Source organism: Balaenoptera physalus (assembly GCF_965194825.1).
Source record: "Balaenoptera physalus genome assembly, chromosome: 5".
Taxonomy (NCBI): domain Eukaryota; kingdom Metazoa; phylum Chordata; class Mammalia; order Artiodactyla; family Balaenopteridae; genus Balaenoptera; species Balaenoptera physalus.
In genome coordinates, this window is record NC_138884.1 from 35,236,371 (window position 1) to 35,263,161 (window position 26,791).

Here is a 26,791-nt window from a genome sequence, read left to right on the forward strand (position 1 = left end):
CAATCCCCATGAAATTACCAATGGCATTTTTTACAGAACTAGAACAAAAAAATCTTAAAATTTGTATGGAGACACAAAAGACCCCTAAGAGCCAAAGCTATCTTGAGGGAAAAAAACAGAGCTAGAGGAATCAGACTCCCTGACTTCAGACTATACTACAAAGCTACAGTAATCAAGACAGTATGGTACTGGCACAAAAACAGAAATATAGATCAATGGAACAGGATAGAAAGCCCAGAGATAAACCCACGCACATATGGTCACCTTATCTTTGATAAAGGATGCAAGAATATACAATGGAGAAAAGACAGTCTCTTCAATAAGTGGTGCTGGGAAAACAGGACAGCTACATGTAAAAGAATGAAATTAGAACAGTCCCTAACACCATACACAAAAATAAACTCAAAATGGATCAAAGCCCTAAATGTAAGACTAGACACTATAAGACTCCTAAAGGAAAACATAGGAAGAACAGTCTTTGACATACATCACAGCAAGATCTTTTTTGACCCACCTCCTAGAGTAATGGAAATAAAAACAAAAACAAACAAATGGGACCTAATGAAACATAAAAGCTTTTGCACAGCAAAGGAAACTATAAAAAAGATGAAAAGATAACCCTCAGAATGGGAGAAAATATTTGCAAACGAATCAATAAAGGATTAATCTCCAAAATATGTAAACAGCTCATGCAGCTCAATATTAAGAAAACAAACAACCCAATAAAAAAATGGGCAGAAGACCTAAATAGACATCTCTCCAAAGAAGACACATAGATGGCCAACAGGCACATGAAAAGCTGCTCAACATCACTTATTGTTAGAGAAATGCAAAGCAAAACTACAATGAGGTATCACCTCATATGGACAGAATGGGCATCATCAGAAAATCCATAAACAAAAAATGCTGGAGAGGGTGTGGAGAAAAGGGAACCCTCTTGCACTGTTGGTGGGAATGTAAATTGATACAGCCACTATGGAGAACAGTATGGACGTTCCTTAAAAAACTAAAAATAGAATTACCATATGACCCAGCAATCCCACTACTGGGCATATACCCAGAGAAAACCATAATTCAAAAAAACACATGCACCCCAATGTTCATTGCAGCACTATTTACAATAGCCAGGACATTGAAGCAACCTAAATGCCCATCGACAGACGAATGGATAAAGAAGATGTGGCACATATATACAATGGAATATTACTCAGCCATAAAAAGGAATGAAATTGGGTCATTTGTAGAGACGTGGATGGACCTAGAGACTTTCATACAGAGTTAAGTAAGTCAGAAAGAGAAAAATAAATATCGTATATTAATGCATATATGTGGAATCTAGGTAAATGGTACAGATGAACTGGTTTGCAAGGCATAAATAGAGACACAGATGTAGAGAACAAACATATGGACACCAACGGGGGGGAGGAAGCGGGGGTGGGAGTTGGTGGTGGTGGGGTGAATTGGGAGATTGGGATTGACATATATACACTAATGTGTATAAAATAGATAACTAATAAGAACCTGCTGTATAAAAAAATCAATAAATTTTAAAAAATTCCACAGGGACTGGAAAAAAACAAAAAAAATGGAGATTAAAAAAACAAAAAAATGTGAGAGAATTCATAAGAACCTAACATTCTCTAGAATCCTTCCCCTATTTCGCAATTTCACACTCACTACCCCCTACACTAACAATGCATTTCTCGTGTATAAGCATGAGAGAGGTATATTTTCAAATGCATGACTTTTGTAAAGAATGTGAAAAGTTGGAGTAGAAATTTCTAATTTTCCCATCTTTTTCGCACATTAATATCAGTACAAAATTTCTGAGCAGGTGTTCCAATATATGTACAGTTGTTTATCTATAGATTATATTTATTTTTTATTTTTTTAACTTTTTATTTTATATTGGGGTACAGCTGATTAACAATGTTATATTAGTTTCAGGTGTACAGCAAAGTGATTCAGTTATACATATACATGTGTCTATTCTGTTTCAAATTCTTTTCCCATTTAGGTTGTTACATAATATTGAGCAGAGTTCCCTGTGCTATACAGTGAGTCCTTGTTGGTTATTTATTTTAAATATAGTAGTGTGCACATGTCAATCCCAAATTCCCTAACTATCCCTTCGCCCTACCCTTCCCCCTGGCAACCATAAGTTTGTTCCCTAAGTCTGTGTGTTTCTGTTTCATATATAAGTTCATTTGTATATAGATTATATTTACATTCTACTTTATTAACATATTATGTACATTATAAAACAAAAATAGAATTAGAATCAGAAGAGAAGTATGTAAACAGGAGCTTCTTCCTATATAATCAGACAACCCTTGGAGTAAGCACTCCTTATTAAGATTAGAGCAGGAGTTGGCAAAGCATGGTCAGGGCCAAATTCAGCCTATCACCTGTTTCTGCAAATAAAGTTTTATTGGACACAGTCAAGCCTATATGTTAACCTATTGTCTATGGCTTCTTTCATGCTACAAAAGCAGAGATGAGTAATTGTGACCATATGGGCCACAAAGCCAAAAACATTTACTACCTGACCCTTTCCAAGAAACGTTTGCCAACCCTCATATTAGGATTAATTTCAAAGTACCTAAGAAGGGAGAGTTCTGAAGACCAAGCATCTGAGATGGAGAGAAAGAAAAAGGTAGAAGTGACAAATCTGCTAGGGATGCCAACCAAGTTACAAAAAGGCATAGGAGAGGAATTCCCTACGAGGGTAAAACTATCAGGGTGAGGCTGACAACAGCATCATAGAGTACGAAAACAGAACTTAAATACTGGTGAAAACAAAGCATCAATCAAAAGGCATAGTGGGCCATAGTTGCTTTTTTTTGACTGATATTTCTTACAACACCTCTATCAGAGGGTAGATATTTCTCTCCATTTCAGCACGACTTTAGTTATCATACCTTTTATATCTATTTCAGCACTTGCCATTAACTTCAAACTAGGGGTCAAGGAGACATTTAAGATATCAATGGACAAAAGTTATGATTTAACATGAAGAATGAACAGCACAGATTACAATTCAGTATCTCACATCCATGTGCATGAACGCACATGTGCGCGCGCACACACACACACACACACACACAACTCTAGTACTGGCATCCTCTAGCAAATATCATAATATTCCTGTGGCTACGACAGAGGGTTCTCTTAAATATGCTACTAAAGATATGTAATTGTTGGAATGATGAGAGTTAAGGCCTTCAAGTCACCAAGAATCTAATCTCTCTTCTTTCTGGACTTTTTGTATACTTAATTAAAGTCAATGCCAAAGATTCCAGCATTTAGTTATCCTCCAATATTAGTTTTGACTTTCCCAACTAGAGAGGACGGAAATGAACAAAAATGTCTGATATACTTTTGTATGCCTCATGTCACTTAGCATGGGCATGTGGTAATACGCTCAATAAATAATTCTTGATCAGTTTCTGAGAGTTTATCCACAAGATGTGTTACTACATGTCAAAACTGATTTGCCTATTGCTTTTTCTTACAAAATTGAATATTCTTTTTTTTCAAACTGTTTCAAGATGAAGTAGAAAGGACACAGGACTAGGAGTTTGGAAATTTGGTTCTAGCCACAACTGGTATAACAAACTAGCTTTACTGACTTGAGCAAGTCACTGCATCTCCTTTGCTTCTCTTTCAGCATAATGATGGGTTACAGCAGCTGACAACTAATATCCTATTTAGCTCTGAAAGCCTACGCATATTGCAAAATGGCAGCTGGACGGCCAAGTCAGGTATTGCAAAATGGCAGCTGGAGGGCCAAGTCCAGAGGCAGACATAGATTTGGGGGACATATGATACTCAAGAAATGTTGAAGCAGGGTGTCTGACGGGTGTGCCTTCTCTAGTTTGCTGTCGCCATTCCTCCCATTGACCACACTGCCTATTTTTCTGTTATCTGCTGGTCTTAGAAGGGCATTTAAGTTTGTAGCCCATGATTTAAAGGAATTATAATTCTGTTGTCATTTCAATACCTAGATTGTTTATCCTATATATGAACAACAGAAATACTATTGTTACTAAACAGAATTTTGGAACACATAATGAGAAGGTACTAGTTTCTGCCAATATCCTTGGATTCTTTTTCTTTCAGAATGCAATGTAATGCAGTGACCAAAACAATGAATTTTATATACAGAAAAACTTGGGTTTGGTCTTCTCTTTACCACTAATAAGATCTTTAACCTTGGGTGGCAACTCACTGAGACTTTCTGGACCTCTGCTTTCTTATTCGTAAAATGGAGGTGCGGTAGTTAGACTAAATTGTGTCTGATGTACATTTTCTCTCTACAGTTCTGCAGTTCTATGATAACAGGTAATTTCATTGTTTTGACCCTATTTCCTACAACTTTGTGAAAGCTATGGGCCTTTAGAAATAAACAGATTTATCTAAGCTAAGGGGAGGAAAAGATGTAGGAACACACTAGACCAACAGAATCAAAATGCAGGAATAGATGAGAAAAAGGAGACCTCATTTCCTGAAACGTACATGGTAGTAAATAAAATAATGGAAAAGTCCTCACTACAACACCATGCCAACATAACCTGACAATCCTTTAGCAGGAATGCAAAACAGCTAATGGTAACATTAGACTATGCCTGCTGTGCCATTTATTTGTGATTTTAGCTTCTTATTTAAACACAATGGGCCTCAAATTCCTCATTTGCTCAAAAGAGGGAATAATAATGCTTTGAAACTACAAATACATGTGCATAGAGTTTATGCATGTTACAACACACACATATGGTTTGGAAGATAATTGTCTTGAGTTCCTTAGTGTTGGAAGAGGCAGTCCACTGTGGGTTCTGAACATCCCTGACAATCAATCATACTGGATGCCAAGAATGCCAGGTTCTGGCTGCTCTCTGCTCTTTACCCAGATTGTTTCCCAGGCTTGTGTTCACAGCAGGCAACCTTGAGGAGTGAGGTAATACCTCCCCCTGGGAAAAAGAGCACATTTTCTCTGAAAGCCACAGATTCCCCAAACTTACACTTTGAGCCATAACACAAACCCACATGCACAGCATCCACCTGAGCCCCTCCATGTGGCCCCAGGGGACTTGGAGGCGAGGGAAACTGACATGAACACGAAGCTCAGCCTGCATGCTATGCCGTAAGGAAGTCCTTGTCTCTGACAGGTCCTGATTCTGTGTCTGCAGTCAGCCGGCATCCATAAAACTGTGGCAGGCTAAATTTTTAGCTTGTAAATAGGAGGAAACCCCATACCCATCACAGGTCCTGTGAGGATGCTTAGTAAATGCATGATTGTTGGATGAATGTAAAATTAGGGTATCTCATATATAATATTTCATTACTTTTTCTTAGTAGAGATCTAAGGTAAGTGCATTACCTAGTCTTAGTAGAATAAAGAGTCTTATATTTTAATCTGGAACCAGGAAGAGAATTTGTGTGGTGTTTGTGATCTTCCTTCTTCCTGGTTCTCTTAAATTGTGATCCGTCAGCTAATTCACTGTACTACCATCAACAGCCCATCCTACCAACCACTCAGCACTACTGAAGACAAATGCCAGCACCTCAGCCCCTTCTTTCCTCACACAGAAAGTCAAAATTCTTCCCACATTCAAAGCTAAGCTCTTACAGCCTCACTGCTGAGGTTCTGATTCTGAGCTAATTCTAGATCTGCCAAACTAATTATAAAGCACATAACTGTGATGTTATCTAGCACCAAAACCCAAAATACACTGTCTTTGTGGAAGCTTTACAAAATGATACTTCTGTGCCTTAACTGCACTTGAAATTGTTACAGAAAATAGGCAGAGCTGAAAAGACTAAAATTGCTTAGGATCGTAGACAGAAACTTGGAGATTTAAGTGCCACCTCTACTATATTTTGTCAGAATGTAAATATAATTGCAGGTGCTTAGAAAAAAAAAGACAAGTATACCAATAAAAATCTTACATTCTGAACGCCAGGAAAGCAATAACACTTCTATTATAAGCCATTTTATGTGATAATTGTCTTTTGAGAAATAGGGGTAGGGATATTATCACCAACAGAAAGGCTTTAAAGAAATGCAAATTCCTGATTATTGTTTTCAAGTGAGGTAAACAGCTATTTGTAAATGATTATTTCTTTCTTTGTTTTCTTACCAGCTCTTAGCTTTCCTCACATTTCATACCATTATTTGTTTTAGGCAAAATATCTCAAACACCTTGACATATTTTTTCACTTTGCATCAGGAGTCATATTTTTCCCATGCCTAAAACTAAGTCTACATGAAAGGACCAAGGATGCTTGCCAAACCATGATCTGCTGTTTGTCCTCAAATGGATTTGGCACTCTTTTTGTTGTTTATCTACACAGACTTGCCAACGGTATTAACCACCACACAGAACAGGAATCTAACTCATGTGCAGCCATTCACGAAACTCTAGGCTATAAAGCTGACCAGAAGCAGAAACCAAGGTGAAATAGAGAATGGAACCTGGCCTCACTCCTAATTAAGACACTTCTGCTGAAAACTCTATTCCCCAGTATATTTGATGCCAACACTTGTCACAGTTGTTCCCTAGCAGTTTATTAAGTAGTTAAGGTTTTATTAACTCCTTAAAAGCACATGATACACGAAACTTTAAAACCAAATGATACACTTGGGCACCAATGTAGCTTGAACACATTACATAAAACTAGAACATTAGTTTTCAGATAACCACCAGGCAAATGTATCAGACCAAGCTTTAGATTCCCTACCTGGTGTCAAGTTGGAATATGATCTGCTGACTGAGGGGAAGTAAAAGATGGGAGGGAACACAGTCAACCCACTCATATTTCCAAATAAGTTTTCTTTTTGCAAAAGCCCTTTGTAACTGCTTTACACCGATAGACAACCATCAGCTTTTCTATATCAGCATATATGTTCTCATGAGTCTTTCGAGTCATTAATAATGTGCCTGCTATTTTCTAGTTTACATTATGTTTTCGCACAGAAATCTCACTTGGTCCTCGCAGCAATATAGTCAGCAGTTATTTTTATCAACACCATTTAACAAAATAGGAAACTGAGGATCCAATGTGTTAAATAATTTGGCCAGATCATGCAGCAAGAGAACCAGACCTTGATTTTTGATTTTCACTTCTATATCTCAGATTCTTTCCCAAGCAGATGCAGAGAGTTTATTAAGTGTGACACGCTTATTAGACTCCCATTATCCTCCACGCACAGACCATCATTCTGGACTATGTTCACGGTATGGACGCACAAATTAGAGGTCTTCTTGTTACCCACCCTCTCCAGCCACAGAAGCTGCTTCTTTAAGGAGTGCAAATATTCCCTCATGGATGGGATGTTTATATCAGGGCTGCAGACACAGGAACAAATCTAGGAAGATGTGAAATTCACTCCAGGTTCAAGAAAATAAAACTTGAAGGCCAACATCAATAGGAGTAAAACCTCTAGTTACAGTGAAAATCAACACTTGAAAAACATTCCTTTTTCAAGGGTAAGAGACCCAAATCTGGAGATCTGGATGATTAAAATTTCTGTAGGAAATAAATGATTAGAAAAGTCACACACTCTTTTGATTTTACTGCTGATGGCATAAATCTTTTTCTAAGTGTAATAGAACTGTAAGTAAATAAAATCAGTTGCAAAAGGCAGATTTGAAAAAATTGGGGTTCCAGCTATTGTGATTTTTTTCCTTTAAACAAGGCAAAAGCACTATGTACAAATTTTAGAAAGGTTTCATTTAAAAGCCAGGCAAAGAAATGGCTTGGGCAGTATAAACCCAAGGCCTTGGTAATTCTAGCACTGGATCCTAAAATTGTAAACACACAGTGTCATTGCTAAATTCTAACTACTCACATAATTTTATTTTGGAAACTGTCTAGGAACACTAAAAATACCTTTATGGCCATTTTGGGCAGTTGATTATTATTGGCCCAGCAAAGTAATCATGCCCTCACCTCTTTTCCAGAAACAGTCCATCCTTCCCCATATTCTTGCTGCTCTCCACACTCAAGAAAATCATCACTCTCCCATTAACGAGTGTGGTATTGTTAGAAATGATTCTCACAATAAAAAGAAAAGAAAGCAACTGCCGAAGTTCATCCGAAAGCAAACATTCTAACATTTAAAATATCTGTGTAACACTAGCTGTATTTTCATTTTTACTATCAACAACTATATGTTCATTTCCCGGGAATTCTTGAGCTCTCCAATCCATAGCACGATAGGCGCCTCAGAGGTCATTTCTTTTCTGGGGCAACTTCTAAAATGCAACAGGTCTTTGTGGCTTTGGTCAGACAGGAACTCAAAAGCAGCAGCCAGTAGTCGAACACTTGACTACAGATGCACACAAGAAATCAGGGCTGAATTACCTGACTGCCACCACTCCCTGGCATTCTTCCTTTTCATTCACAGGATGCCTCTGCGAGGACTTACTGAAAACAACACTGCCACTTGGAACCATCTTTGGAAGAACTGGAAAAGCATTCAATTGCAACAGGATGTAAATGACAAAGGTGTCATTTTCATTACTATCTAAGAATGAGGTTGGGCACATTAAATGTCACCTTTCTTCTGCAAGATCATAGTTCTTCATAAAAATAGAATAGTTTTCCAAAGCAGCAAGGATGAGATGAGTTTTATGAGGCAAAATGAGAAAAGTGACTTGCTCAAGGCAGACAAGAATTAAGGAAAAGATTCAGAACCATTTCCACACCACTAGAGCACCTGAGAGACCCTCAGTCCTCCAAGTACCCTGGACTGCTCCTAATGCCACCAAGAAAGAGGATGTAGCCCAGCACATGAGTGGAAGGAGTTTGCAAGCCTTAGAATCAGAAAGACCTCAAATCCTGGTTCTGCCAATAGGTGCCAGCAGCTGGAGCAGGTCTCTCTCTGAGCCAGAGTTTTCTTATCTGTGGAACGCAACTAATGATCTGCTTATCTTGCAAGACTTGATAATGCATGGCTTAACATAGTGCCTAATAATTAGCAGATGCTCAATATATGACATTCCTTAGCCCCTCTGTCTTAGTCTCCATTAATTAGCTTCTAGTAGAACAACAGTGGAAGCATTTTTAGTTTCTTAAAATGAGCTTGTAGAGATATATAGAGATTTCCAAACGTTCACTGAGAAATAAAAAATCAAAGGTCATTTATTTACAGAACTACAACCACGTATCAGAGTCGTTTTTTGAATACTACTTAAAGGTCACACTTAGGATTTAGTGTAGCTGGAAATCAAAAACTTCAGTAGAAACTGCCATCAACTCCATACATAGGAAGTACTTGTGAGCCCCTATGAAACATGTGATAACACTTTATGTGTCTTCATGAACGTCTCTACAGTGACTACATGGAACACTTTTCTGACTATAGTCGGAGTTCTCACTGGACTTCTGGAATAGTTAAAAAAATAAAGCATCTCTAAAAAAAAATGTTTTGACTCATTAAGTGCGATGGGATCAAAACCAGATGGATTTGGCAGTGGGCTCATTCCCCTGGTTCCTAGGCTGCTTCAGAGCAGTGCCAGCTCAGGGAGGGGATGATCAATGTCACACATTCCACACTTCAGGCAGTAATAGATCCTTGGCTCCAGGTTTACCAGTGTTCAGAGGGAATGCCAGAACACACATGCTGTGACAGAATCATTTTGGAAGTATCCATGCAGGCCAGAGAAATGAATAACTGCCTTGGGCACTGAATAGCTCAGGCAACAGCTGTTTTACGCCAGATGGTGATTAGGATCATCTCTTGATTCTGTACAGTAACTATCACACTTCACACACATGTACACACACACACGGTCTCCTTAAGCTGTAACATGGGAGATCAGAACCTTATAACAGAAGTATCCACTCAATATTACATGGAATAGTTTGAAGAACCACCAGGCTTGCTTAAACCTAGTTAGTAATTAACACACATGCTTACACTCACACCCCGTTCGCTGCACTATTCAACAAATATTTATAGAATATCTTTCAGGCTAAATGAGCCCATCATTCTGCTGTTTAGGCACTGTGGATGCAAATACAAACAAGACACATATGACCCCTGCCCTCTAAAGGCTTACTTTCTAGCAGGGAATCCAGATCAGTACACAGGCAAGCAATCTGATAGATGTTATTGGAGCTACAAATAGGAGGAGTACCTAATGCTCCTCTAAAATGGTAATAAGGACACTTTCCCCTCATCCTGGAAGACTATTGATACATCATGAAGCTACTGCCCAAGCTATCCTTACAATGCCGGCTTAATCAGTACCTCTGTAGTAGAGAGCTATGAAGAAGGGTATTGTATTTTAAAACTTATTTGACCTAAGGGCCTACTGTAGAGCACAGGGAACTATATTCAATATTTTTTAATAACTTATAAGGGAAAAGAATCTGAAAAAGAATATATATATGTATGTATATATATATATATATATATATATATATATATATATATAAAACTGAATCACTGTGCTATATACCTGAAACTAATGCAACATTGTAAATCAATTATACGTCAATTTTAAAAAGTTATTTGACCTGAAAAATAACTTATCTTGGTATGTTCTGGTACAAATCAACTGAGTAGGTCAAGGTACAAATAAGTGGCCTCATCAGAGGAAACGGAAAGAAGTTTATGAAGACATTGGGTGGCCAAGGCTTGCTAATAGTAATGGTAGCTAGCAAAATTAGCAATATCCACTAGTTGATAAGAGGATTATTTTAGCTAAAGCATATGTTCTTATAAATACAAGAATATGTTTGCTTAATTCAACATGTCTTGCTTTTTTCTGCCTGATACCTGCCCTCACAAAAAGTTGACTTGTTTGGGTTTGCCTGTCCCATGCAGCCCTCTTCCCCCAAACCACCCTCATTTATAGACTCTGCTGTGAGGTTGGACCTAAGTGGCCATAATGGTACCTTATCACCATCACTCCTGTCCTGACTGTGGCTTTGGGATCACCTAACCCAACCTAGGCCCATCATGTCCCTCTTCCAGAATCATGAGCACTAAGAAAGTGAGTTAGATGTGTGGAGGGAAATCAAAAGTTCACACTGACTTAGGACTGAGGTGCCCATGTTGGTCTGTGTGTAAGATGAGAAGAAGAGACCCATCTGTGAGGAAAAGCAGAGGAAAGCAGTCCCACCAGGAGAAGATGCATGAGAGACCTCAGTTCCTGGGGGATTTCAGTTCTTATGAGGCCCCACTGTAGTTTATGTTCTCATTTTTGCATTTAGCAAAGTCTGAAACTTAAAATAAGTTCCCTTCATATGTATATGTATAACTGATTCACTTTGTTATAAAGCAGAAACTAACACACCATTGTAAAGCAATTATACTTCAATAAAGATGTTAAAAAAAAAAAAAAGAAGGCAGGCACACACAGAAGGAAGATGCCCACGTGAAGATGGAGGATTGGAGTGATGCATCTACAAGCCAACGAATGGCAAAAATTGCCAGTAAACCACCAGAAGCTGGAAGAGGCAAGGAAGGATCCTTCTCGTACTGGTTTTAGAGGGAACATACCTCTGCTAATACCTTGATTTCGGACTTGCTGCTGCCAGAACTATAAGAGAATAAATTTTTGTTGTTCTACGCCACCTAGTTTGTGGTACTTAGTCACAGCAGACCTAGCAGAGAAATACAACTTAAAAACATTTCAAAATGTAATGAGATTGATGGGCTGTGCAGAATGTAAGCTGAGATAGAAAATTACATGTACCAGTTGGCATAAAAACAAAACAAAACAAAAAATTCCCTTTACCTGCTTGGGTCTTTTGTCCTGTGCACTCCACAAATGCATGAGGACAAATGCAGTTGCTGATGAAAAAACTGACTCATAGTGACCTACTTTCGTCACCTTCCCTCCATTCTGATAGTCAACTTTTTCTCTGAATTCATTCAGAAACATTTATTGAATATCTGTCAGGCTGAGGTATGGGTTATAAAAAACCAAAAGAAACTATTGTCTGTCCTCAAGGAGCCTTTCGTGTTCATGTTCATACCTTAATCCTCTTCAGTACCAGTCACTGCTCCTTGATGAGTCAATTTGAAGCTGCCTACTCTCAAATCCCCACATTCTATTTATTCCCCATGACCAACAATTGTTGACCCCTACCAGGACCTGTAATTCATTGATACCACCACCTCTTCACTCTCCCTCACCACCTTCATATCTTAAGCCAGCTTAAATTCCAAAGTCAATCTTTATGACCACTCTCTCTCATAGACTCCCAACTCCATCACCCCTGCCCGCCGCATTCTGTCATCCTCATTTGAGAAAACACAAAACCTTAGTTGACTCTAAGTCTACACCTATTCTGTGGTATTTGTACACTGAATAATTGATGTGATGGGAGAAACAAAAACATGACTGGTCTCATTTCACATTCGTTAATAAGAACCCAAGTGGACCTGAATGTTACCCAGTAATCACAGTACAACTCCTTAGTCCATTCACTCTCCCCTCTCTAGTTCATATTTTCTACTCTCTCTTCAAACTTCCAGCACTGCCCCCTGACCTTACTTGGAGCTGATGTCCTTGCTTTCAATTTCACTGGGAAAACAAAAGCAATCAAAAGAGACTGCCAAAGCTGTCCTCCTGAGAGCATCTGTATCCATACACTTTGTGTGCCCTCTCATTACTGCAGGTGAAAATCATCCACATTCCAATCTAAAGGCAACCCCTCTTCTTGTACAACAGCTCTCACCCGCTAGCTTTCTCAAGGACATTGCTTTGGCTATTCTCCCCTCTCCTTCCTCTCTTAGTGATTTTCCTCTCTTCTCTTGATTGCCCGCATCAGAAAACAAAAGACCTACTGTCTCTTGATCTCACCTCCCCACAGCAGGCACCCAATTTCTGTGTTCTCCTCTATAACTCCTTGAAGTCGTTCTTCTACTTGTTGTCTAATTTCTCTTCACCCATTCTTTGTAACTGACCTCTCTGTTAAAACAGCAGATGTTGAGGTCATTGCTAAGTTCAATGTCAGTTTTCAGTCCTCGCCTTACTTCATCTATAAGCATAATTCAATACAGTTGATCAAACACTCCCTCCTCCTAGAAACACCCTTTTCACCCAGTTTCCAGCACATCTCTGTCCTGTTTTGGGTTTTTCTTTTTTGCTCCTCACTTAATGCTCCTTTCTTAGGCATCATTGCTAGTTTCTCCTCATTTCCCTGACCTCTAAATACTCCACAGCTTAGTCCTTGGGCTCCTCTAACTCACTCCCATGGCATATCATAGAGCCTCTGGGCATTAAACACTAACTGTAAGCTGAGGTATCACAAAGTCACATCTGAGTCTAGTCCTCTGCCAGGAACTCCAAACCCAGACACCAACTTCCTATTCAATATCTCCACCTAGATATTTAACGGACATCTCAGACAGTATAGGACTGAACCTCTCATAAGAATCAAATCTGTCCCTCCCATAGACTCCCCCATCTTGGTAAATGGCAACTCCATCCTCAGTAACTTGGGTCAAAAGCATTTTTGGGATTTGATTTGAAGGTAGAAACTTCAATAGGATTTGCTGATGAATTGCTCATCTTTGATTCTTCTCTGTCTCTCCAATAACATGCAATGACCAACTCATCAGCAAATCCTGCTGAGGTTTCTACCTTCAGAACAAACCCAAACCCTGAACACTTGCCATCACCCTAATCCAAGTCACCATCGCACTGCTTCTATTTTACAGCCACAGCCTCCAGTTGTTCTGCTTCTAACTTTGCCTCTCCATCAGTGGTGAAGTCAGATATTCTGGGGACTAAGACATAAAACTGTGGGGCCAAACTAAAGGAAGTGACTGTCAAAGCAGAAACACAAAACGAGGTGTGAATGTGAATGCTAGAATTAAAGAAGTGGGGTTTTTGTGGTTATCAACACAAATGACAAATTCTAAAAAACTGACAAATAATCACAACATTTCAAAATCCAGAAGAATAACAATATCTTTGTTAACTAACTACCAGATATACCTCTATAATACTCTTTTTCCTACTTTTTTGGCTATATAGTGTTTGGTTACTTCTTCATGCCACAAAAGTTTCATATTTTCCATAAAAAGAATAGAAAGGTAATTCACTCTTTCTTCTATCATGGTTGATCAAGTTTTTAAAAATATTCATAGTTGGGATGCATAAAATACATAACTTCACTTCCTCTATCCTCTAGGCTCCGGGGAAGCATTGAGGGATTTTAGAAAAAAAGAGTGTAGGATTTTCATTTTACAAAAAAATCACTCTGGCATAACTTTGTTTAAAGATTAAGTCAGGTTTAGATCAGAGGCAGGGGGACAAGTTAGGGGAACACATTAATAATGTAGGCTCAAAATGACAAAAGAGTTCTCTTCTTACTGGAAATGTGATTATGATCTTAACAAGATTCTTTAGCTTATGTGGACAGCAAAGAAAAAAAAATCCATTTCAAAATTAGTAAAAAGGGAAGTCATTTACGTTAGCCTCTGCTGATTTCTTTTATATAAACATATATCCATCTCAGAAAGGTATGATCTCAGAAAGACAACTAAGATTCTAATAAGAAATTCAGCCTCAATGTTTAAAGTTAACTTTACTTGATTTACCAATTAGGATGTGATGATCAGATATGTGCCTGAAAAATGTTAAAGTAATACAAATGTTAGGGATTGGGTTCGACCCACTTCCACAAAGCAGGACAGAAATAATTGTGGGTCCCTTGGCTACAACGTATAATACATTGAGAGGAAGGAAATGTTCCATGGCTTACACTTTTTTTAATGTCCCAAAGTGCCTAGCATTGCTAGGAGGAAATTACATGCCACTCAGTAAAAGATTTCATTACCTTAAAACCCACTTCATGGCTGTTCCTTTTCCAAACCCTCCAAAAGGTACGTAAACCTCAGACTCTTGGCAAATCCCACAAGTAGTTAGTAACATAGTGGCCTCTGATGCTAGGAATGTGTTTCGTTGAGGAGCACAGATAACGTTTATTCTTTCTCTTAGCTCAGTTATACAAGAGACATGAGAGTACCGCTAGAAAGAATAGTTCAAGCCTTTGGTTGGTGAGTAGAAGGCCTGACTCACCAGCCCGCTTCCACACTCTGATTAGTCCCTTTGGCGTTTCTCCAGCCTGCCAGCATGGAGCCAGCAAGTAAACTTTCCTCTGCACTGCAAGGCTGAGTTAGAGGACAAGTGCTGCTTTGTGCAGAGGGCAGGAGTGGGAGGTTGCTGCTGGCAAATACTGCCTACGACTGGGAAGGTGAGTTTCATTCTAGGAGAGCATTAACAAGCTACGGGGCTACTTTTCCAGAGCCAAATTCTCTCATCAGCTTTCTCCGTAACAAAATGAACGTTTCAATCTCCATCTGCCCAATTCTTGGGTCTTATTCCTCAATTCAGTTGGCTCCAAACTCAGAAGAGAAACGGCAGTGTTCCTTATTATAACCCTGGTTATCCACTCCCATCACCAGAAAAAAACAAAACAACAACAACAACAAAACAACAACAAAAAACCCTATAATATCTATATTTTTTAAAAGAGAGAAAGGGTAATTCACTGCTGCTAAACTGAAAGTTCCATGAGAGTAGGGCCCATGGTATACAGCACCTGGCTCAAGTAGGAGCTTAATAGAGCTGCTGAATAAATACATGAATGAGGAAATGCAAGTCGAAACAATTAGCCCATTGATCACACTTCGGTACTCATTATAACAAGGAAAAAAAAAATTAAGTGACGTCTAGAATTGAAACCTAGTTTTGGAAGTACACTATTATAGTTTTCTCTGCCCATCGTAACAAATTACCCAAAACTGGGTGGCTTAAAATGAAAGAAGTTTATTCTCTCTCAGTTTTGGAGGCCAGAAGTCCAAAATCAAGGTGCCAGCAGGCCTGTACACCTTCAGAGGCTCTATAGACAAATCTGTTCCTGCCTCTTCCAGCTTCTGGTGGCTGCCCACAATCCTTGGCTTGTGGACACATCATTCCCATCCTGCCTCCATGGTTACACTGTCTCCTCTTCTGTGTGTCTGTAATCTCCATCTGGCTTTCTCTTATAAAGATACTTGTGATGGCATTTAGGGCCCACTAAAATAACCTAGCTAATCGCTTTAATTCAAGATCTTTAACCTAATCATATCTGCAAAGACACTTTTCCCAAAGAAGGTAACAGTTACCGGTTTTAGGAATTAGGAACTAATATCTTTGGGTGGTCATTATTCAGCCTACTACACACACTTTAAGTGTAATTGTTTCAACCATGACTAAAGGAGGAAGGTGCTTCCATCAGACAACCACTGAAAACCACCAGAAAACCAAGTTAGGTTAAAGAAATAGAAGAAACAAATGAGTAAGAAAGCTGGGATTTGAATCTAGAGCATTGAACTCCTACGTTCCAGGGAGCCACTAAACTATGCTGCTTTATCAAAAGGGGAAAATTCACAAATTCATACAAACTGAAAAATCCAGGTAACATTTGTCTTCAGCAAACCTTGGGCTAGAGGCTCCAACAATGTCATCAGCACTTGATTTCTCTGCATCATTCAGCTCACTCTCCCATGTTGATTTTATTCTAGAATTCCCTGATGTGTTCTCTGGTACCTCTGAGCTCACAACATCCTTGCTGGTTTAAACCCAATCACTCCACCCATCGCTGTGGCCAGGAGAATGAACTCTTCTCACGGACTGTGCCTGAATCACATGCCAACCCTGGAGCTAGGGGGTGGGGTGACAGCCCTGCCCAAACTGCAAAAACTCATAGTGGGAGGAGCATTTCTCCAAAGTCAAATCAGAGTGCTGCTACCAGAGGTCAGGTTAAAGGATGCCGAGAGGCCGACCAAAAATAACAAATGTCCACTGAAGAAGGTTTTCACTACAAATAGGAAACCATTTCTAGGAAGCAACTTGCTCTCATGTCACCTCCTCAGAGAAGTTGGTATTATTTACTTGTACATAAGCTTACGCTCAAATGACCTAGGAAGGACCCTTGCCCACTGGAAAGTATGTCACTAGCCTCCTAACTCTTCTCTGCCTGTGTTCCTTGTCAAATGCAAAGCATGGAACAAATGTACTTAATCAGAAAATCTCTGCAAGTCACTAATCTAGTCTAAGATTTCTGTTCTCTGTAAGCTGTCCTCGGGGCTAGTAAGAGAATTAGTAGAAGGTAGATGGTAAAAAGAATGCCTTTCTATTGTCTCTAAATCCTTTATAATGTTTTAATAATTTTCATATTTAAGATGCTATTAATTTATTAAAAGTTATGAACTTTGTGGCTACTTCAGTGTGGTAAACCATGTTACTACAGAGGCACGGAGTCTCCTGTCTTACTTTGAGTCTCCATCCTGCATCTTTCTATTTCAGAGCTCACAAGGTCAGTACAAAAAGAGAAAAAGCATAAATTAGAATGGACTATGTTCAAGACACTGGCTGCTCAGATATATAATTCTTTTCAGTTGCTAATTTTAAGAATTCTGTTGAGGTTCTTTCTTCAATACTATAGACAAGCAAAAGAAAATTCCTGACAAGAAATGGGAAGAAACATAGATATCTAAAGCAGAAAGAAACTAAAAGAAGCAGAGAAGCACTTGCAAAATTCTGTGTTATGATCTCTAAAGACATTATCCCAAATTTATTCCCTCATTTAGAAATCCCTCAATTAGAGTCTGTTTTCATACATGGAGGAAGATAAATATATTTCAAGTTTCAAAGCTTCAAAAATCAAATTATTTTGTAATATCTAATTCAATTTTCTTTTCCACTTCATTAAAAAAAATCTCTAGCTTCCACGTTTCTTATAAATTGTTACGGAAGCTGGTCTTAAGTTCCTCCAAATAATTTTGTGAGAATGAGTAAAAAAATAGTATTAATATATTTGTAAATACCCTAGTATACTTAAAGTCATCAAACTATAAAATAAAAGACTTTATAAACATTGTTAATCTTAAAGCATGAACATTCTTTATCTTAAAGCATTGTTAAAATTCATTATGCCTTCATTTTATATTTAAAGGAATAGATTTGTGATTTGGAGCACACACACATACTCCTTTCCAAATTGGCTAGGGAACAATCCAACATCCCCTAAATATATTTGCTTGACCTGAATATCACGACACCTTATTGAGATTAACTAAAATCTGTTTTCAAATTTAAACGACTCTAATTAGACCTAAGTATTTTTTTGTTCCCAAGAAAATGCATATGTAGATGAATACTATATAATATATGGTAACTATAAACTAATATTTAATGTACATTAAAAAAATTGAGTTTTACATGTGATTTCTAATTATCAAGACCCATAAGTTGCTGGCAGCATGAAAATAGAAACTGGTTAAGCAGTACTGTAGAATAGCTATAAACTCAGAAAGGAAATCATTTCATATTTTTTTATTTTGCTCTATTAAGAAAAATATGGGCATGTATTACATGCAAGCACAGGGAACATATTTACTAAAGATATTTGATATTATAATTGTTATAGTGTATTTTTAAAGTTGATATCCTTGGATTAAATTCAAGGAGTGTTTGGCCTGTCCTCACATAAGATGTTCAGCTTATCGAAGGTAACGCAACCAAATTTGTCAATGCAGCATGAGCAAAAGGCACATGTACCCCACACACAGGACTCACTTTTCTTTCTAATCTCACAAACTTTAATCAAGTTCTGGAATTAATGTGACTGATATCTTAGATCATGCATCCATTCACACTGAAGTGAATATTGGAAATATGTTTAAAAAATAGATCCAAGTTACAGACTTAATATACACTTTTTGAGATAAGAACCTGGAGAAATGAATTGCAATTTTAATTTAAATATCAACTCTGAGATCAGCGCTTCACAGCTGTCTGGTGGGACACATGCAGACTTTCCTAGTAAAATGTCTCTGACTTCAGCAGAGCCTGTAATAGGATTGTCCGGAGGACCACTGTCCTCCTTGTGTTCCTCGTGCTCCTCATCAATCCTTCACTCCTTTCTCCCACGCCCCACCCCGCAAAACCTTGGCCTCGTGATTACAAACTACTAAAGAGAACAACCCCCCAAAAGAAAAGCCCCGCCACCTTTCCGGCCTGGCTGGTGACCTAGGCGGCACAGTGGTTATGGCGTTTGGTCGTTGTTCTACATTTAAGAGGAGCTACATGCGACCGGACGGTTTCCTGCAGTCTTTCCAGGACTCCAGGAGCGGAACCCCGGCAACTTCTGGAAGGACCGAGGCCCAGGTCGCGTTAATTGCACTTGTTGGGTGTTGGTGTCGGGTGGTGGCCCCCCTCTCCCTGTGAGCGCCCCAGACACCCAGAGGTACTCAGAGCCGGTGTGGTCCAGTCAGGCAGGGCTGCCACGACGAAGGGCCACTGAGGATGCTGTGCGCGGGCGGGGGGAGACGCCGAAGCTCCCCAAGCTTCTTAGGGGAGACAGACCATCATTAAGATGGGATTACTCACCTTTTCTAAGAGACCCTGAGAACTAGTCTTCTCACTCTCTTTGCTGTTTACCTTAATCTCCACAGACCCTCAATATTTCCTCCTTCCTTGAATCACCCCCAAAACTCTTCACTGTGCCCTAAGAAACATCAGGTCTCTCATCAGCTAAATTGATACTCTAGCTATGTCTCTATATGTTCCCCCGTCTTCTGGTTCTTATTTTCCTAAGGGCATAGCTTCTTCAGCAGCTCTCAAGGGGGTACACCCTTTCCATACTCTAAGGATAAAGTCAACTTCTTCCTTGATCTTTATGGACACTTCCCAATAATTTCTCTTTTCTCTTAAAAAAGGGGGGAGGGGGTGGATTTTATTTTTCACAGCAAACTATCTTTTCATAGTCCATTAACTTTCACTCTTTCCCATATTTTATTTGTCTCACCCTTCTCCTCACTCCTCAGAACTCCAATACTTCCCATCCCATCCTCAAGTGAAGACCTCACTTCTAAATTCGCTGAAAAATAGAAGCAACCGCACCACCTAATCTACCAAAAGGCCTGTGTCTGTGCCCATGACCCTGCCTTCCTCTGACAATGGATGAGCTCCTTCTTTGCTCCTCCTAAGGCCTTCCTCCTCCTTGACTGAAACATGAGCAACATATTTCACACTTTCCTGATTTCCCTCCTAGCTGCTCTTTTCCACTTCCTTTGCTGGGTACTCCTCTTCTTGCTCCCTAAATATTGGAAACCCCCAAGGACTTAGTCCTTGGATTTTTTTCTCTACCTACATTTACTTCTTAGGTGATCTAATCTAAGTCTGTGATTGTAAATAAAATCTATACCTCTGCTGTCCGATAGAGTAGCCACTCATCAACTGTAGCTATTGAGCATTTGAAATGTGGCTAGTCCAATTTCTACCATATACACTGGATTTTGGAGACTTAAGATGAAAATAATGTAAAATATCTCCTTAATAATTTTTATACTAATTATTAAAATGATATTTTAGATATATTAGATTAAATAAATCTATTATTAAAATTAATTTTACCTGCCTTTTTTATTTTACTTTTTTATGTGGCCACTAGGAAATTTTCAGTTACAACTTTTGTAGCTCTCATTTCTATTGAACATATTTCTATTGGACATTGATCTCTACGTTAATGACTCTAACCTTTTCTATATGCCCCCACTTACGTAACAGACTACCTATTAGACATTTTCATTTATATATGTATGTATTGATAAAAAGAACCTCAACATAATGTGTCTAAATCTCAACTCTGGGTTTCTGCCTAGTCCAAAACTGCATCTCTCTCTATCTCTCTCTCTCCCCAATTTCAGGAAATGGCAATTCTTATCTTCCAGTTCATAAGGCCTAAAGCCTAAGAATCACCCTTCCTTGACCTTCCTTTCCCTCACACTCCACCCCCAATCTTTCAGCAAGTACTGACAACTTGCCACCAAAACATTTTTAAGGGAGTATTTTAAGGACTTGAGCTTAGGGAACAGGAATGAACAATGAGGGAAAAAAATAAAACAAGAAAGAAGTGAGAGCTAATGTAAGAATCCTTTTTGAGCTGACCACCACCACAAGAAACTGGTTGCTTAACTATTTGGGACCTTCTGAGAAGCTTTATAGAACGTAACTGAGACCCTTCCACCCAGGGGAAGAAAGGAGGAAACATTTATCCATCAGCCCTCACCCTCCCTTACTGGGCTGCTCATGTGTCAGAGCTGAGCCCATTCCTATGGGTGTCCCAAGCCAGGAAGGAGCTGGGGAAGCCTGGAGTAGGAACCTCACCACAGCAGGGGCAGGAATAGGAAGTGACCCGAGAGGATCTCAAGCTGTATGGACGGTGTTTGCCAAAATGCTCCAGAGAGCAGACTGTGAGCATCTCTTCCCAACTCCAGTGATCAGTGATGTCACATCGGTAGCTTGAAATCGGCTACGTGAGAGTATTTACACTATGGAAATCGGCAAAAACTGCAGATCAGGCTTGCTCCCTCCTCCCACCACAGCCAGTTGTTGAACATGTCCTAGAGCATCACTGACAACAAGGTTCTGCCTTTCAGACACCTGCAGCTGACCTCTCTTCAGCTCCTCAGAACTGCAGCCACATCTGTTCTTTTTGCACTTCTTTGAAAGCATGTCTGTGCTTCCCTCACTTGGGCCATTGCAAATAGTTTTCCCACGGCCTAGAACTCCAAGCAGGAATTACTCCTCATCTAAGAAATTCTTTCTGATTTCTCACATCTTAGCTCAAATGACACTTCCTCTAGGAAACCTTTGCTGACCCCCAGACCAGGTCCAATTCATGTGTCCTATACTCTCAATCTGTATATAAGTGATGATTTAATTAATATCTGTTTCTTCAGTTAGACTACAAGTTCCATGAGGGATCAAGTCATGACCATTTTTTCTCACTCACCAAGTTTTGTATATTTACTCAATGTCCGAACAAAAGTTTTTCAATCAACAGATATTAAAAGCACTTTACCACTCTCCCATGAGTGAAACTGCAATTGTTTTAACAGTGCTGAAAAAGAGTCTTCATACTTGAAAACGTGGGGAGCCACGCCGAGAGCACCACACAAGACGTTTGTATGGATGTGCATCATTTTCAGCTATAATCCACTGAGCCAAATCTCAGTCATATAGCTCCTCCTAACTACAAGGGGCATGAGAAATGTATTTTAGCCAAGTACCCAGGAAGAAAAGGATATAATAAGTTTGATGAGCATATAGCCAGTCTCTGCCACAGTCTGCCCTTTTGGACATCAAATATCCATTCTTATACTCTGACACGACAGAAAGGAGAAAACCCAAAGTTCCATCAAGGCACTACATCCAGCTCAGAGCCCAGGATCTCTGGCTGTTTGTAATCTTTTCCATCAGGCTCAGATGTGGCTCCTTCTGGTCTAATAATAATGTGCACCAAATTCATAAATTATTTCCACCTTTCTCCAAAAGCACACAACAGCCAGTAGTGGAGCAGGTATAGGATAACCTCAGTAAAAACGCCACTAGTGAAAGGGGAAATGAGAAGATGCATAGCAATCACTAGGCCAAAGAAGTTATGGAATCCTGCTGGGGAGGCACTGAGAAGTCCCCTATGCTGGAGGTGGGGAAATTCTCTGAGTAGACAAGGATTCTGTTCTGAGCGGCACTCCCTTGTTCACTTTTTTATTGGCCCCGGGTCAACTCTGGAAAGATTTTTCCTTGCACCTTGGCCACATCTTGTTATTATCCTACTTGGAGACTGTATAGCCTTTGTGATACACTTCCAGACAAAGCCAGGTTATTTTACTTTTGAACATTCAATTAAATCAAGGTTCATGGTTTCTTTGGCAACGAAATTCTCTGAAATACTTGGTAGACGTTTTAATCTATTTTCTTCCAATTCTACATGCCAATAACCACATTCAAAGTTCTTTTTTTATACATAGCTTTAAAATATCCTTTGTATCCTCACTTCTTTACCCCCTGCCTTAGTCTCTCAACAGTAAGTGCCTTTAGGTCATCTGAAACAATGAGCTGGGTTGGGAAAAACATACCCTTAATCTGATTTTTGCTACAATGATAAGTCTTAGTAGATATTTGCTCAAAACCAAGGACCCAAATTCTTGGTACCTCTCTATGCTCTTTCATTTCTGATTGCAAACCAGCCAATACTTTTTTTACTTCATCTCTTTTTTTTTATAAAAACTTCCCAAAGGCAGCCCAAACCACCAACATATTTTAATAATGCTGTTTCCCAACTTCTTCACCTAGAGCTACAAAGCTCAGTATATAGATGGTTTAGATTCCAGTTTATTGTATACATAAGAAGCATCTCCAACCCTTTAATTTGCTATATCTGCTTCCATGCTGTCACTCAGAACCACTAAGCCAATGAATCCCACAGCCCTTCTCTGTTACGTTCCACCTTATTGTTGCCCTAATCTAGATAACTCTACTTCTCAAATATCTCTAAAATCTCTCCCCTCAGTTCTATCCCCAGTGCCACTGCCTTAATTCAAGTCATCCTTTCTCGTGGGAGTTACTGTCTCCTCACTGGTCTCTGTGCCTCCAAAATTCATCATACCTCATCTCTGCTGCCAGTATATGTTCTAAAATGCAAATGTGACCACTGCAACTTTTCTTTAAAACATCTGGATTACTTTTAGGTTAAAATTCAATGTTCTTCTAGTCTCATCTCTAATTACTCCCCAATCCTCATGTCAGTTATGTAAAATTATTTCAGTTCCCTCAAGTACACTATAATTACTTTCTCAGCTATTCATTGTCATGTAGACACAAGACGCTCTGACTAGATAGGACTTTTCTTCCTTCTTGAGTTAACACTTATTCATTCTTCAAAATTTACCAGACTTTAAATCTCCCGGGAATCCATCCCTATTCCTAAATCTGAATCAGGTATCTTTCCAATTGATTGCAAAGCAGTAGAGCTTGTTTTTATTATAGTCGGTCACACTGTGCTATAATCATCTATTTATCCTCCTTCATCCAACCACACACAAATTATATATAGCAAATTTCAACTTCTTGAGGGCAAGTAGCATATCTTTTATCTCTATATATCTCACCTAGTAAATAAATATTGGTTGAACAAATGCATGAACCCCACAGTTCAGTACGGCAGCGAACCACAACATAAATCTTGAACCATCACCTATCTCTCTCTTAGGTGTCAGACCTCCGTTTCCAACTTCCTGATGGTTATCTCCATATGCATGTCTACTTAATAGGTCTAAAACTGAATTTGTTATCTTTTACATCCCTTTCTTCACCTGCCCTAAATCTGCTTCTCCCTCTGAATTCCTAACTCAGCTTAATGATGTCTGTTGAGCTTTCCAGTCTAGAAACCTGAATATCTTTCTTTAGGAATTCTTTGGTCAAACAAATTGGTGATAGCCAGGTTAAAAAACATTAAACAGATTTCTTTTCTGTAGTATTTCTTAGAGTTTTCAATATATTAATGCTCAATATGAATCTCCAAGAAGTAAATGCATTTTTTCAAACTCACCTAACCAAGAACACTTATGTCAAGGTGAATCACTCAGGACTAGTGTCCTGAAAACTACACTTTGAGAAATGCTGCTGGAACATCCCTCCTCCACACTTCATGCTTCACTACTGCCCTACTTTAGGCCCCTGCCATCCCTTACATGGACCATCTCTTTTCTGGGCAGCTTCCTTTCTTATCTCTCTGCCACCATTCTCTCCACAGTCTCTACCACCAGTTTTATTTTTCTAAACAGAAAGAATTGGTCATACCTCACCCCCATCATCACTGGCTCTCCATTACACATAGGGTCAACTCCTAGGTCTGCTATTATAGTCACATCAAAACCTAGCCTCACCCCTCTCCCCAACTTCATTTCTTACTGTATCTCTCCTTTCCCAAAACATATCACTTTCTTTTGTCCTTCAGAGCTCTATTTTCTCCCACTGTTCAAAATGGCCTTTCCTGTTACCACCTACCTTTAACAAACTTCTCCTTAAAACCCATTTCTAATGAGATCTCGTCTGAGAAAGTTTCATTCTGGCATCTGGTTGGTTACTCCTCAGTGTTTCCATAATGCTTTGTACTGACTCTAGTACAGCAGTTGTCACACTATATGATAAGAAATTACCCAAGTATTTATCCCCACCATTACTCTCTGAGCCTTTTAAGCTTTGTTTCTCCAACTCCTAACATACTGCCCGGCACAGAGCAGGCACTCATTGAATGAAAAAATTCAAATGAATGAATAACATAATAAGCAATAACAAAAGAGGGAAACGCAGATAAAGTTATGAAAGCTTATAACTAGGAATGTACTTTAAGAGGTCATTCCAGCCAGGAAAACCAGTTAGTCTCAGAAAACAGTATAACTTTGCTTAAACAGACCTCCAGGTTCCACCTTACCAAGTTCCTGAAAGAGAATAAACCTTTATCACAACTGGTCTTAAAGGAAACTCTATAGCTCCCAAAAATCCCTTTAGGGTTTTGGGGGGACACACTCACGAATAGCTTGCCTACCCTACCTACCCTGCTCAACAACAGAATCCAGAGCCTTGAGCCTCTGCACGCTCTAGGAACAGCGTCTGTTGGAAGAAGTGGCTAATCCATTTTGTTCCCCTGCATTCCTCTCTCCCATTAGGATGCCCTCTCCTCAATTTCTGGTGGCTCCCAGAGGTTAGCAGCTCTTTTAATCATGCCTCCCTACCTTTCACTGCTAACATTTAAAGTGTAGGATTTTTTTTGAACAAGGAAATTCCATTACAAGCACACCATAAGCAAACAGTTCTGCCTGCTGGCTTGCTAAATGTCTTTGCTCCACCAAAAACTTACCTTTCACAATTAGATCTATAGACCCCTTGTATTTTTTTTTTACGTTGAAAATGTGTGGCTCCTTGAAAGAAGTTCGTGATGGGGCCTCCTCAGAATGTCCACTTTTGTAACAGTCTTTGGGAAAACAAATCATTTTGTATGCTGCCTGAAGTTCTCGGACCATATCAAGTGTTTCCTTGTTTTTGATCTCCAAAGGTATGAATTTGCTAGATTTCGGTTTCTGATGTTTATTTCTAAAGACATTTATAGAAGTACCTGGAACTTTATTCTATGAACAAAACAAAAATAAATTTAATAAAATTTTATTTTAATATTAACTGTATAAAAAATTATGTAATAAATTTTGTTAATAAATTCATAAAATTATACCCACTAAATATATTTTACAAAGTACCTTACTGTATAAGATTTACTTAAAGCACATGACAATAATCAGATAAAGTAAATGTTATCCTTTATAGTTCTCCAAAAGCCCTTAACAAGCATGAGGGTTACATTCAACTTATCAAATATATGAATTTCAAAATAATAATTTTTTCCTCAAATGTGATATTTTCTAATACAGCTTTAAAGTCCATTTTAAAATAGAGGTTTTCAAATAGACATATAAGAATTTATTTTCAACCATCTTTGGAGAATCTTCAAATGTCAAAAAAATGCTAACGCCCCCAAAACTCTCTGTTGAACCAGAAACAACTGCTCATACATGGAGGTAGATTCTCAAAAAAAGCATATTACTAATTGGATATGTATTTTAGATCCTTTCAATCACTTAGTTGCTTATTAATTTTGACTACTTTGAGCAATAGAAAAATAATACAGTCCCAGGTCTCTGACAGGCAATTATCCAAACAATTATAATTGTTCTAGTCTAGTAATTCTCTGGCCCACAGTTAGAGCTACAGCTCTCCTCGTCCCCACAAGAAAAGATTTAGACAAATTCAAGCTGTTGCCAACTCAAGATGACAATAAGGGGACTTCCCTGGTGGTCCAGTGGTAAAGAATCCGCCTTCCAGTGCAGAGGACACGGGTTCAATCCCTGGTTGGGGAACTAAGATCCCACATGCCG

At 38.9% G+C, this 26,791-nt stretch overlaps 1 protein-coding gene across 1 annotated transcript in view; it reads right to left on the bottom strand.

Annotated features, from left to right (window-relative positions):
- Positions 1-26,791, bottom strand: part of IQCM (IQ motif containing M) — a 513,905-nt gene that overhangs the window by 372,685 nt on the left and 114,429 nt on the right. The window contains exon 5 of the mRNA XM_082463432.1: positions 25,723-25,990. Coding sequence (XP_082319558.1) covers positions 25,723-25,990 — 268 coding nt within the window. The remainder of the gene's footprint in view (positions 1-25,722; positions 25,991-26,791) is intronic.